The sequence below is a fragment of the Oncorhynchus masou genome, chromosome 7, assembly GCF_036934945.1.
Source record: "Oncorhynchus masou masou isolate Uvic2021 chromosome 7, UVic_Omas_1.1, whole genome shotgun sequence".
Classification (NCBI taxonomy): Eukaryota; Metazoa; Chordata; class Actinopteri; order Salmoniformes; family Salmonidae; genus Oncorhynchus; species Oncorhynchus masou.
In genome coordinates this window covers 24,816,901-24,831,899 of record NC_088218.1, presented here as the reverse complement: position 1 = coordinate 24,831,899, position 14,999 = coordinate 24,816,901, and the positions used below count along the sequence as shown (strand labels likewise).

General features: G+C 43.3%; 1 protein-coding gene across 1 annotated transcript in view; it reads left to right on the top strand.

Annotated features, from left to right (window-relative positions):
* Positions 1-14,568, top strand: part of LOC135543573 (circadian locomoter output cycles protein kaput-like) — a 15,814-nt gene extending 1,246 nt beyond the window's left edge. Inside the window, exons 2-11 of the mRNA XM_064970951.1 lie at positions 2,259-2,348; positions 5,318-5,441; positions 5,990-6,135; positions 6,369-6,571; positions 7,926-8,035; positions 8,254-8,395; positions 8,500-8,725; positions 8,931-9,160; positions 10,133-11,681; positions 12,131-14,568. Coding sequence (XP_064827023.1) covers positions 2,259-2,348; positions 5,318-5,441; positions 5,990-6,135; positions 6,369-6,571; positions 7,926-8,035; positions 8,254-8,395; positions 8,500-8,725; positions 8,931-9,160; positions 10,133-11,681; positions 12,131-12,244 — 2,934 coding nt within the window. The 3' untranslated portion in view covers positions 12,245-14,568. The remainder of the gene's footprint in view (positions 1-2,258; positions 2,349-5,317; positions 5,442-5,989; positions 6,136-6,368; positions 6,572-7,925; positions 8,036-8,253; positions 8,396-8,499; positions 8,726-8,930; positions 9,161-10,132; positions 11,682-12,130) is intronic.
* Positions 14,569-14,999: the final 431 nt, after the last annotated feature.

Sequence of the window (14,999 nt, the reverse complement as noted above, 5' to 3'; positions counted from 1 at the left end):
GTCAAGGACCATATCACCTCCACCCTACCTGACACCCTAGACCCACTCCAATTTGCTTACCGCCCAAATAGGTCTACTGCACACTGCCCTAACCCATCTGGACAAGAGGAATGCCTATGTGAGAATGCTGTTCATCGACTACAGCTCAGCATTTAACACCATAGTACCCTCCAAACTCGTCATCAAGCTCGAGACCCTGGGTCTCCCCGCTACCATCCAGAAGGCGTGGTCAGTACAGGTGCATCAAAGCTGGGACCGAGAGACTGAAAAACAGCTTCTATCTCAAGGCCATCACTGTTAAACAGCCACCACTAACATTGAGTGGCTGCTGCCAACACACTGACTCAACTCCAGCCACTTTAATAATGGGAATTTATGGGAATTGATGTAAAATATATCACTTGCCACTTTAAACAATGCTACTTAATATAATGTTTACATACCCTACATTATTCATCTCATATGTATATGTATGTATATGTATATGTATATACTGTACTCTATATCATCTACTGCATCTTTATGTAATACATGTATCACTAGCCACTTTAAACTATGCCACTTTGTTTACCCTACATTACTCATCTCATATGTATATACTGTACTCGATACCATCTACTGCATCTTGATATGCCGCTCTGTACCAACACTCATTCATATATCTTTATGTACATATTCTTTATCCCTTTACACTTGTGTGTATAAGGTAGTAGTTTTGGAATTGTTAGTTAGATTACTCGTTGGTTATTAATGGGGATAGTTTTTTCACTGTGTTTCACTATGTGGTTGATTCACCATGCAGAAAACTTGTTCAGTGCAATCTGGGAGCATATATCGTGAAGATGGTACAAACCACGTTATCGTCTTGTTGTCCTGTAGTCTTTTTCTGGAAATAATTAGAGTAGGTGGGTTAGAATCACTCACTATTTCCCTCAAAGACACACACAGTGGTGTAAAGTACTTAAGTAAAACATACTTTAAAGTACTACTTAAGTTGTTTTTTGAGGTATCTGTACTTTACTTTACTATTTATATTTTTGGCCACTTTTACTTTTACTTCACTACATCCCTCAAGAAAATACAGTACTTTTTACTTCATACATTTTCCCTGACACCCAAAAGTAGTCATTACATTTTTAATGCTTAGCAGAATAGGAAAATGGTCCAATTCATGCACTTATCAAGAGAGCATCCCTGGTCATCTCTACTGCCTCTGATCTGGAGAACTCCCATAGCCTGGATTTGAACCAGGGACTGTAGTGACACCTCTTGCTCTGAAATGCAGTACCTTAGACCGCTGTGCCACTCGGGAGCCCCGGAGAGACTCAATGATGTCTGGTTTGCTTAATATAAGCAATTTGAAATGACTTGTACTTTAGATACTTGAGTATATTTTTGCAATTACATGTACTTTTGATACTTAAGTATATTTAAAACCAGACTTTTACTCAAGTAGTTCACTTTTACTTGAGTCATTTTCCATGAATGTATCTTTTATGTTTACTCAACTATGACAATTGGGTACTTTTTCCACCACTGCACACACACACAAATACTTTGGCCTGTATTCCTAAACCTGTTAGCTGATGTCTGTGTTTTAAATGCTGAAAACTTGCAGCAGATTCCAGTAAATCCAGATAGGCCCTTTATTGTGATACCAAAATGCAGGACCTCTCGCACACTCTTTCTGTCTGTCTGTCTGTCTCTGACTGTCTCTCTCTCTCTCTCTCTCTCTCTCTCTCTCTCTCTCTCTCTCTCTCTCTCTCTCTCTCTCTCTCTCTCTCTCTCTCTCTCTCTCTCTCTCTCTCTCACACACACACACACTCTGGTGGTCTATTGTTTACAAGGTCCAGGATCCTGTGCGTGACAAGAAGCTATATTCCCCCCTGCTCCGTTGTATTGTCACATTTAACACCTGAACAAAGGAATGGCTAATTACATGGGATGTTTACCCAAACCTGAACAAACACATAGACACACACACACCATGGCTACTTCTCCCTTCTTCAACAGCCGACCAGAATTCCTCCTCTAATTTAATTTGACTCACTTATCATTCACTATGTCATGGAATTCATTCTTCTTTCTTTCAGTTTAAGTTTATTTGCCCATCTTCATGTCAAATAACGAAGTGTGTCTTGTTTGACGTGTGAAGTATGAACATATGTTAACTTCATAATAATATAATACTATTAATTTCATAAATAGTAAGTTCATAGTGTTTATTTTTGTCTGTCTGTGCCTCTCTGTGTCTCTAGGCCCTGAACGGCTTTGTGCTGGTGGTCACGGCGGAGGGATACGTGTTCTACTCCTCTCCTACTGTTCAGGACTACCTAGGCTTCCACCAGGTAAAATAGGGCCTTTTGATCCATGCTGACTGACACACAGACAGTGCACCCACATTATGCATATACTGCTTATAAATGTGTTATGTATGGGTTATTCAGGTTTTATGAAGACCCTATGTAGCTACATTTCAAGTCACCTCATAGCAGCCGCATAACCTAGCTAGCTGATGGTATCCAACATGTCAGCTTATAGCAGCCGCATCACCTAGCTAGCTGATGGTATCCAACATGTCAGCTTATAGCAGCCCATATCACCTAGCTAGCTAATGGTAACCTCATACCTGTCACCTCATAGTAGCCGTATAACCTAGCTAGCTAATGGTATCATACCTGTCACCTCATAGTAGCCGTATCACCTAGCTAGCTAATGGTATCATACCTGTCACCTCATAGTAGCCGTATAACCTAGCTAGCTAATGGTATCATACCTGTCACCTCATAGTAGCCGTATCACCTCGCTAGCTAATGGTATCATACATGTCACCTCATAGTAGCCGTATAACCTAGCTAGCTAATGGTATCATACATGTCACCTCATAGTAGCCGTATAACCTACCTAGCTGATGGTATCATACCTTTCACCTCATAGTAGCCGTATAACCTACCTAGCTGATGGTATCATACCTGTCACCTCATAGTAGCCGTATAACCTAGCTAGCTAATGGTATCATACCTGTCACCTCATAGTAGCCGTATCACCTACCTAGCTAATGGTATCATACCTGTCACCTCATAGTAGCCGTATCACCTAGCTAGCTAATGGTATCATACCTGTCATAACCTACCTAGCTAGCTAATGGTATCATACATGTCATCACCTCATAATGGTATCATACATGTCCGTATAACCTCGCTAGCTAATGGTATCATACCTGTCACCTCATAGCCGTATCACCTCGCTAGCTAATGGTATCATACATGTCACCTCATAGTAGCCGTATAACCTAGCTAGCTAATGGTATCATACATGTCACCTCATAGTTCAACCTACCTAGCTGATGGTATCATACCTTTCACCTCATAGTAGCCGTATAACATAGTAGCCGTATAACCTAGCTAGCTAATGGTATCATACATGTCACCTCATAGTAGCCGTATCACCTACCTAGCTGATGGTATCATACCTTTCACCTCATAGTAGCCGTATAACCTAGCTAGCTAATGGTATCATACATGTCACCTCGCTAGCTAATGATATCCTACCTTTCACCTCATAGTAGCCATATAACCTAGCTAGCTAATGGTATCATACATGTCACCTCATAGTAGCCGCATCACCTAGCTAGCTGATGGTATCCAACATGTCAGCTTATAGCAGCCCATATCACCTAGCTAGCTGATGGTATCATACCTGTCACCTCATAGTAGCCGTATCACCTCGCTAGCTAATGGTATCATACCTTTCACCTCATAGTAGCCATATAACCTAGCTAGCTAATGGTATCATACATGTCACCTCATAGTAGCCGCATCACCTAGCTAGCTGATGGTATCCAACATGTCAGCTTATAGCAGCCCATATCACCTAGCTAGCTAATGGTATCATACATGTCACCTCATAGTAGCCGTATCACCTAGCTAGCTAATGGTATCATACCTGTCACCTCATAGTAGCCGTATCACCTAGCTAGCTAATGGTATCATACCTGTCACCTCATAGTAGCCGTATCACCTAGCTAGCTAATGGTATCTTACATGTCACCTCATAGCAGCCCATATCAACTACCTAGCTAATTACACCATCACATATACACAAAAGAGAAATGTCAGTATTGTCACAGTTGAATAATTTGCTGGCCAGTTGACCTTGTTGGACATTCTAATGTGACGCCTCAACTTTGATCATCCCCATAGCATATCAGTCATAACTGAAGTAGCAAGGCTATAATCGGAAGGGGAAGTGCATGGAGTTGAGATTCATATGCCCTCTGCTCGCTTTCCCATCACAGACATTTATACAGACCACGTTTAAATGGATGTGTTTATAAGTCAGAAATTCAAACAAACTCCAAACTCTCGTTCCGTGCGTACACACATCATTCCCAGAGACAGACCTTGACTGAGGCCAAGTACACGTTTTTAGGGAGCCTAAGGGAGAAGAGGGAAAAGAGAACGAGCATCTAATCACATAACTTTCTCTCCGTCAAGACCTACGTTCCCGGCGTTTTTTTCATGGCGGAGCCATTAATGGATCGAAGGGAATGAGAAAACACATGAGTCATGTGTGCTGGGAACAATAAAGTGTAGCGTGACTGCCGCTTGGCACATTGGGCCCAGAAGCACTGCTTGCCCTCTGTGCAACACGATGCATGAACCCGGGTCATTGGCCCCTACACACACTTAACAGTACACACACACAAACACATTTACAGCCAGGGGTGAACGTAAGGCGGTCCGGTATGGCATCCCGGTAAAATTCTATGATTAGGCCCATAAACGTGTGCACACATAGGACGTCCCGTGCTGGGAAGAAATTAAACATACATTCACCTCTGCTTACAGTGCACACACACACACACACACACACACACACACACACACACACACACACATGGCCAGGTCACGAGCCTAAAGACAGACATTACACTGCAGGAGAGGCTCTAATGAATATTTTTTTTATATGTTGATGACTCATGCTCCAAACAACAACACACACGTACGCACACACCCCCGCAGAGAGTCCTCTTGGAATATGGAGGTTGTTTGTGCCTCTGCACCTGGTGAGCTTTGCTCTTTAACGAGAGATGTACAACCCATTCCACTCCTTTCCCCTTCCCACAAAACATTGATTGAAGCAGACGGTGGAGTATTATGGCTTCCAAACCACTAGAGGGCAGTACCTGTTAGTTTGTATTATCAGGACACATTTGGAAATGACTGAATCTCATGCACTTCATATATTCCTCTGGACTCTGTACTGTATATCGTCTTTTACACTCTTGTCTCCCTCTTTGTCCTGTCTCCCACAGTCAGATGTGGTTCACCAGAGTGTGTTTGAGTTGATCCACACGGACGACAGGGCCTTGTTCAGACGTCAGCTCCACTTTGCCCTTAACCCCAACCAGTTTAATACAGAGCCAGGGACAACAGAGAGTGAGTAATGCACTATGTTAGTACACTATTCTGCTATGTTAGTACTCACACCCTGTTTTTTTCTGACTGCCTAAGCCAGGGGTGTCGAACTCATTCCACGGAGGGCCGAGTGTCAGCGGGTTTTGGGTTTTTCCTTTCAATTAAGACCGAGACAACCAGGTGAAGGGAGTTCCTTACTAATTAGTGACCTTAATTCAGCAATAACGTACAAGGACGGACACTCAGCCCTCCGTGGAATGACTTTGACACGTGGACGAAGCCAACCGTTGTGGAAAGATTTGATTTTGCTTGAAAAAACGTTTTGTTTAGTTAGCTGAATATACAGGGTAATAAACAGGCGGCCTAGCTGTTAAAAGCATTTGGCCAGTAACTGAAAGGTCTCTGGTTCAAATCCCAGAGACAACTTCGTGAGAAATGTGCCCTTGAGCAAGGCACTTAACCCTAATTGCTCTTGTCAGTTACTCTAGATAAGAGTGTCTAATAAATTACTAAAATATAAAATATATTTAAATATACATGTGTCTGTACCGTAACTGTGTGTACTGTAGGCCTGCAGCCTAACAACAGCAGTGACATCACCAGCAACATAGTGAGCTACAACCCGCAGCACATTCCCCCTGAGAACTCCTCCTTCCTGGAGAGGAGCTTTGTCTGTCGCTTCCGCTGTCTCCTGGACAACTCCTCTGGCTTCCTGGTACAGTAAAACTAACAGTCCAACCCCACACGTCAAGAGGCCTAACGTCTACAGATTAACTTTGTATTAGTAGGTAGTGGTTAAAATACGACTTTTGCCTCGACAGAATGAGGCAATACTCAAAACAAAAACTTAGTGTAGTTGTATTTATGATTTATGTTTATCCTCATGTGATCACACAGATTGAGAAGTCCCTTACCTTTCCTCCTTATTTCCCTGTGTCTCAACTCCAGGCCCTAAACTTCAATGGGCGTCTGAAGTACCTCCATGGCCAGAACAAGATGTCAGATGACGGGACCATAGACCACCCCCAGCTGGCCCTGTTTGTGGTGGCTACCCCCATCCAGACCCCCTCTATCCTGGAGATCAGGACCAAGACACTTATATTCCAGACCAAACACAAGCTGGACTTCACCCCCACGAATGTTGATACACGGTAACACTCCCATCCACTGTTATTATTAAAGTACACTACAGTATGTGCACATCCCTTAGGGGATTCGGCCATTTCAGCCACACCCGTTGCTGACAAGTGTATAAAATCGAGCACACGGCCATGCAATCTCCATAGACAAACATTGGCAGTAGAATGGCCCGTACTGAAGAGCTCAGTGACTTTCAACAAGTCAGTTCATCACATTTCTGCCCCAGTCAACTGTAAGTGCTGTTATTGTGAAGTGGAAACGTCTAGGAACAACAACGGATTAGCTGCAAAGGAGTAGGCCACACAAGCTCACAAAACGGGTGCTGAAGCGCGCAGCGCAAAAAAATTCCCTGTCCTCAGTTGCAACACACACTACCGAGTTCTAAACTGCCTCTGGAAGCAACGTCAGCACAATAACTGTTCGTCGGGGAGCTTCATGAAATGGGTTTCCATGGCCGAGCAGCCGTACACAAGCCTAAGCTTGCCACCATTGGTCTCTGGAGCAGAGGAAATGTGTTCTCTGGAGTGATGGATTACGCTTCACCATCTGGCAGTCCGACGGATGAATCTCGGTTTGGCGGATGCCAGGAGAACACTACCTGCCCCAATGCATAGTGCCAACTGTAAAGTTTGGTGGAGGAGGAATAATGGTCTGGAGCTGTTTTTCATGTCTTGGGCTAGGCCCCTTAGTTCCAGTGAAGGGAGTTCTTAACGCTACATCATACAGTGGCATTCTAGGCAATTCTGTGTTTCCAACGTTGTGACAACAGCTTGGGGAAGGCCCTTTCCTGTTTCAGCATGACAATGTCTCCGTGCACAAAGCAAGGTCAATACAGAAATAATTTACAGAGATCGATGTGGAAGAACTTGACTGGCCTGCACAGAGCCCTGACCTTAACCCCATCGAACACCTTTGGGATGAATTGGAACGCTGACTGCGAGCCAGGCCGAATCGGCTAATATCCCTGCCCGACCTCAGTAATGCGCTTGTTTCTGAATGGAAGCAAGTCCCCGCAGCAATGTTCCAAGATCTAGTGGAAAGCCTTCCCATAAGAGTAGAGGCAGTTATAGGGGGGGACCAACTCCATATTAACGCCCATGATTTTGGAATGAGATGTTCGACGAGTGGGTGTCCACATACTTCTGGCCACGTGGTGTATATCTAACGATGGCGTTATTCCTTTGTGTGCATTATGACATTGACATTCATTTCTAAATGATTTATAAGCATTTGTGATGACTTATTCATGAATGTTACTATGAATGGTACCGTTGGTAACCACAAACTGTAGAGAACCGAAAAAAAACAGAGTAATTATAAAGCACGTTTCTGATGTTATTCCTCCTGTGCGTTACTGTATGTCAGAGGGAAGGTGGTTCTGGGCTACACTGAGCTGGAGTTGTGTATGAGAGGCTCTGGATACCAGTTCATCCACGCTGCTGACATGATGTACTGTGCCGACAACCATGTCAGAAGTAAGTCGTTATCACTTTTCCCAATTAATATTACAACTTTCCTTTTTGGAGGTTTGAATTAACTAACGAGTGATTGAACGGACGAATGAACGAACGACTGAACTAACAAATGGATGAAACAACGAATGAATAAAATGAACAAAAACGAACGACTTCTCTGTATTTGCTGTACCCGTCCCTGTTGTTGACAGTTCCCTCGTGTCTGTTTCCCTCCTTAGTGATAAAGACAGGTGAGAGTGGTCTGACTGTGTTTAGGCTTCTGGCCAAGAATGGTGTGTGGGTCTGGGTTCAGGCTAATGCCAGACTGATCTACAAGGGAGGGAGGCCCGACTTCATCATGGTTAGACAGAGACCGTTATCGTGAGTAGAGTCATTATCTGGACAATCCAATCCAAGATTACCCTGCTCTGTACTCTGCTGTACTCTATTCTATTTTGTTCTAACACTCCTTTGTATCCCTCAAGAAATAAGGAGGGTGAGGAGCAGCTTCGCCAGCGGAGACTCCAGCTGCCCTTTAACTTCGCCACTGGGGAAGCTGTTCTCTACGAGGTGGGCCTCTCTCTGGACGTAGCTGACGTTCCAACCCAGAGCAAGGGCCCTAAGATCAGGAAGATGGCCGAAGAAATGGCCCTGGACCCCGACTCCCTGCTGGGCTCCATGCTGAAGCAGGACCAATCCGTCTATATGCAGGTACAGCAATTTACTCTGTTGTACCGTATTCCCTACATTATGCACTATGTTTGACCAGGGCCAATAGGTCTCTAGTATACTATGTAGGGAATAGCTTGCCATTTTGAACACCGACAATGTGTCAAATAATCCCGTAAGGGATGGGTCGCTAAGGATGACTTGACATGGAAAGTATTTTATACTTTTCATTTATTCATCCATACAGACCAGCCCCAGCGAGCCCTCCAGCGAGCCCCCCAACCCTCAGGAGCTGTGCTCCTGGGAAGACCAGGCCTTCAGCAACAGCCACGCAATGGCCAACGTGCCTGGTGATTCCTGGCAGTCCCAACACCACACTGTGCCCAAGCCGGACACGGGCATCAGGGAGGTGTCCACTGTCCAGGACCTGATGGAAACACTGCAGCAGATCATCGGGGACAACAGCCTGTGTTCAAGGTTTGACTTCTACCATAAAATAAATCATAGAAATGAATAAAAAACAATGGTAGATTATAAAATTGAAAGGTGAAGGTAGTTGCGTTGTCTAGCAACACTATCACGACTATAGCAAGTACGTAGGTTTTGTGTGTCAGAGTGCAGTATTTATTTAGTTGCACAGCACAAACGTTTGTTAGCATGTTTCTCACACTTGCTTTAGCCACAGAGGGAGCAGGCCTGCCTAGGCAAGTGTAGGCAGGTTGCCTAGCAACATGTGCCTGCAGGGTGTCAACTTCTGCATAGCGCCACAAATTTGTGAATTTGTTCGGACCGAACAGCTAACATGACAGCTAAAATAGCTTTGAAAAAATACGATTTCAGCTAATAGGGAGAAGTATGTAACTATTTACATATAATGAAAATGTGGGTACATTTGTGGACAGAACTTACTCAACCTTTCATTTGTTTTACTTCATCAACTACCGCAACATATTTTCCTCACTAACAAACTTCTAAACTTCTTCCACTAGATGCATCATCATACTTCTCTCTCCAAATTATAACCTAAAACATTTCTAATTCCTTATGATTAAAAGTGTAGTAGTCTTAGTGTAATTATTTGTGATTAAATATGTGCCCCACAGTCCAAAGTAATGAGGTTGACACAGTCTATCAAAGTAATCAGACCAGATATTTTAATAAATTGAACTTCGAATATATTTCACCGCTTCACTTAAGTAAAATGTTTAAACTTCTTGTACTACCACAAAATACTTTCAAAGAGCTGAAGCAAGTCACACAATTTTTGTTCATGGAAAATTACCATCTATGTTCTATTATTTATTGTATCTATTTCCAAAAAATTAGGTGAAGCACATTGTATTGTATTGCTATACTGTAGCTTGTATGAAATGTGCTATACAAATAAAGTTGGATTTGATGTGCTTGCGGCCTGGAAGTGGACCTTATCTGATCTTATCTTGTTTGCAGCCTGGATGTGGACCCCACAGAGCTGAAGGACTGGGAGAACACTCTGCTGAAGATGAGCTCCAGCAACTGTGAGATGTCCGAGGACCTTGATGACATCCTCAACCATGACATCCTGTCATATGTGGAGGAACATCTCTTCAAGGAGAACGGAGGACTCAAGATGCCCGAGCATCTGGGCTCAATGCTGGGGTCCGTCAGTGTTAACAACCCCCTCCTGGAGGTACCAGAGTGCCTTACAAATGTCGACCTGCAGGGGAATACCATGATGCCTGGAGGAAAGGGCTTCAACTGGGGGGTTGATCCCCAGCAGAACCAGTTGCTTGGGATGGGAGGCTTGAGTGGGGCTGAAACAGTGAGTAACGTTCGGGGCATGATAAAGCTGACACACATGGGCTCTCAGATGGGATTGAACAGCCCCACACTCCAGGAGGCATCCTCCAGGAACACGTTTGCCCAATCCCTGGGAAAGAACCTGGGACTGGAGAGCAACGCTAACCATCTGGCCTTTAACCCTTCCCTGACTGGCTCCTGTGCCCAGGTGAGGCAGAACCAAGCCAAAGGTAGCCAGCAAGGCCTCCAGGCCTCTCAGATGCTGTCCAGCCCTGGTAACGGGCTGGCGTCTTATTCCCTGAGACAACAGATGCAGTCAGGCCTTGCCAATCGGAGCTCTGCCACTCAGGTCATCCCTGCTCCTATGGGTCTGCCAATCCAGAGCCAGCTGCTAGGGTGGAACATGAATGATCAGCCAATGAGATTCCAGGACCAGAGCTCCATAAGCCAATCAGATCCCTTTGCAGTGCCCGGTCAGGAATCCATGTGGATGCCCTTGCCCTCCATGCCCAATACCAACATGGTGGCCGACACCCTGTTGGAAACCTTTGCCCAGAATATTTCAAATCAACCAAAAGACGTCATTCTAGATCCCAATCCGGCTAGCTGCCGACAAGGACACTTTTCCCTGCACACCCAGCAACAGCAGCAGCAGAAAATGCTGCCCACGATGTTACACCAACAAAATGGACACCAACACAATGTCATGGGCAGCTTTTATAACAGCCAGGTGTCTGACTTCCAAATTGCTCCCCAGCTCCCTATCCCTGGGCTCAAGGCCCAGCCACAGCAGAATTCTCAGGCCCAGAACTACAACAGGGATCAAACAATATCAGGCCAGTACAGGCTTCAAAAGACCTCTGCTCAAGTCACCCCTCCTCTCGTCTCTTCCAACAGCTGCATGTTCAGCAGCACCAACCCTCCCTTGGTTCCTGTCAACGGGGTCTGTTTAACCCCCAACACAGCCCTTGGTTCCCTGGTCCCATCCTCCTGTCAGAGGGCCACGGCCCTCCTCCACGACCACAGTCCCACCCAGGCCTCCTGCTACTTCCAGGGGAACTCCAGCGGGCCCATCGTGGGGTCCTCGGCAATCCCACAAGGTGACACCAACATCAGCCCTCTGTCCTGTCAGGTGGGGCCTGGTCTAACCCCTGGGGGCCTCACACCAGACAGCCTGCTGGTCCAGCAGCAGTACCTCAACTGCAACGGGCAGACACAGGTAATACAGGCACCAGTATTTGAATCTAACCTTCATTTTAACAGTTTGTCCCATTGAGGTAAAAATACCTATTTTTCAAGGGAGACTTGTTTCATTATTACAACCAGATTACAGCGTTTCTAATTGCACCAGTATTTAGGGTTTTACTAGTAGGACAATTATTACGAGCCACGAAGGGGCCTTTGGGAAGAAGGTATCTGTTTCGTATTTGTCTTTGACGTATATTGAAGTATTTAGAGCTAATTACTCTGTTGTATGTAGTTCTACACAAATTTGGAGATTTTCTTTGTCCATTGTTGGTGGTTTCTTTGAGAAGGGTATAAATGAGGATTTTAAAAGCACTCAAACAAGCACATTTTGCTGTGGGTTGCAGGCATTACATCATCCCCTAGTCTTTCTGATCTGTTGTGGCTAACTTCTTCCTAATTGGTCCATTATTTACCATCCAGGTTACAAACTGTCCAATGGAGGAAAACATGTCGTTCCAGTTCCCGCCCCTGTCCCTGCCCAACGGAACCACATACTTCTCAGAGAACAATCAAACCAACTGTTGCGACTTCTAGAAGGTTCTACAAGGAGGAAGAACCCGCCTTTTCCGCGGATGAATGGAATTTGTTAAGATACTGATGATGAGCCCTGTTCGCTAAACAAATAAATACACGGACACATACAGACTCACACAGCCAGGTGCCTTTGGGGATTCTATCACCACCATGCCTTACTTCACCAAGGAGACTGGCCAAGATGGCTTCCTTCATTTCTCTTCTATGCGTCTCAAATCGTATGTTTGGATGCAAGATACAAGGCGTTTGGACCAGAGGGTCGCGTGGCTTATTTTTCTTCTGCAACCAGACTGACTGTCACTGGAGCTCCTCCTTGACTTGCTTTCACCTTGGGTGTGCATGCCCTGGTTAAAAGTAGTGCACTATATAAGGAATAGAGTGCCATTTCGGACCTACACTCACGTCTGGTGGATGTGGAGAAAAGACAGAATATATTTATTGGTTGTTTTGAATTGTAATCCCCCTTTTGAATTGTGCTTCGTTGTGCCTCGGATGTTAAAGAATTTCCAGAAGATTTTGGAAAGGGAAGACGAAAGATGATGAAGTAAGCAGTAATATGGAAAAAGAGACGTTGAGTGAGATTCCTGGGATTACTTTTAAGTTGTTGTTTTTTTAAATCCCGAAATGCATTTGAATATATAGGATCTAGACGAATTCCAAAAGGAAAGGTGAGATAGTCGATGGCTGGTAAATTGACTACAGTATGGCCATACAGGCAAGAAGAAGAGCGTTTGCATTTGGAAAATGCTAAATATGTTGGCATATGATATTATGGACAGGATGGATATCATTACGTACTGTACAATATGTATGTATGAATGATATACAGTTTAAACTGTATCAAATCGTTATTTTGATACGGGGAGAAAAACTATTCCCCAGAAATCATAATACTTCAATGGCCTGAATGAGAATTGAAAGACAGTTTCCCTCAGTTTGCCTTGTGATGACCTTTTGAGACTTGCCTCATGTTCTGGCATCACAAACCATGCTCCATTTGGATATATCCTATTATTACAACCAGATATGTTTATCAGAATGTAATGACAACAACAAAAATACATGTATTTACTCAGCTTTGTTTAGTTTTTTGAAAAAATGCATCTTTTGTATTTTTATAAGCATTTAACCAAAACTGTAAATATGTAATTGAGCCAGTTTAGTCTTTTCTGTTATTTTGTGAAGTGTCCACTGGGCACACACTGGTTGAATAAACGTCGTTTCCACGTCATTTCAATGAAATTATGTTGAACCAACTTGGAATAAACGTTGAATTGATGTCTGTGCCCAGTGGGATTCCTGTGCACCTGCAGTTTTATTTCCTTCCATTGTGCTTCTATTGATACCCAAGAAGGGGAGGTGCCTTGGTAAAGTATTCATGCAGAAATGCATCAGATAGTTTAAGTGCCTCATTTGCATAAATTACGCAGATGAGAAACACATTTCCAGATGAGAAACTGATTAACCAATCATGGAAAAGTATATAATCACCAGTCAATTTGAAAAGAAAAAGTAGTGCCACTGTTCAAACTGCATTGTTGATATGCTCTCCTATGCCTATGTGGGAATATCTTTCACTTTACTTTCTTTGATGAATTATTTTATTGCCCTGCAGTTCTACAGGGAAGTAATACAGTATTGGCAGCTACAGTTTCAGAATGATCAATGATCCAATTCAATGTGGATTATTCAATGTATTCTAGGGGGATCGGGTGCTTTCAAAAATTGTACAAAATACAGAATCTTTAATGAACACCGTAAGCGTCCATATTGAAAGTATATTTGTCTGTGTTCTTGTCTGCATGCTTCTGCACAATGTAGGCACTATAGCTATTGCACTGAAGCCAAGGCGCCTTTCTATATGCAGTACCATTTTAATGCGTACATACTATTTTTAATTTGTATTTTTAAGTAACGTGGCCTTTATAAGATTCACACCTATTATTATACACTATTTTATACGTATGTTTTCCGCACACAGAACAGTTAATGTCTGTAAAACCCTTTTTGACCTGTTTCCTCAGAACAGTGTTTATAAATATCCACCTTGTGGCTTTTGTTGTTGTTGTTTTTCTGCCTCTAACAATGTGTCAGCCATGGCGATTACGCCTCAATTGTTATATTTCATCTCCACATTATTAAAGGGGTTTGATGACTTTTCATAGGTTTGTCTGTTCTTATCAGAATCACTTTTACTTGTCAAGTACATTTACATGTATCAGGAATTTGACCTGGTGAGATTTATGTTGTGTTTTTTGGAAAATGTTTTTATTTTATTTTATTGATTTTCACAATATTCAATAAATCTTTAATGTGATGGTCAATGGTACAATTTTATCAGCAGAGCAAATAAATACACATTTAAAATAAAATACAGAAAGATAAACAAAAACATACAACGTATAGATATATTACACATACTGTATGTATTATACCATACCATAACACTTGAATATGAATGTATCAACACATCGTTCTAGATCAGGGATCATCAACTAGATTCAGCCACGGGCCAATTATTTCTTGAGAGGATGGTCAGGTGGACAGAAAATAATAAAAATATATAGTTTTAGACTGAAAATGGACCGCGAGAAGCCTAAACAGATAATAGTATTTGACTAAAACATAATCCTTTCAAACCGTGATTACATTTGGGAACATTGTCCTGCGTAGGGTGCCGTCTTTCAGATGGGATGTTTAAATGTGTGTCCTGGCTCTGTGGTCATTCAAAATCCCATTGCACTTATTGTAAGAA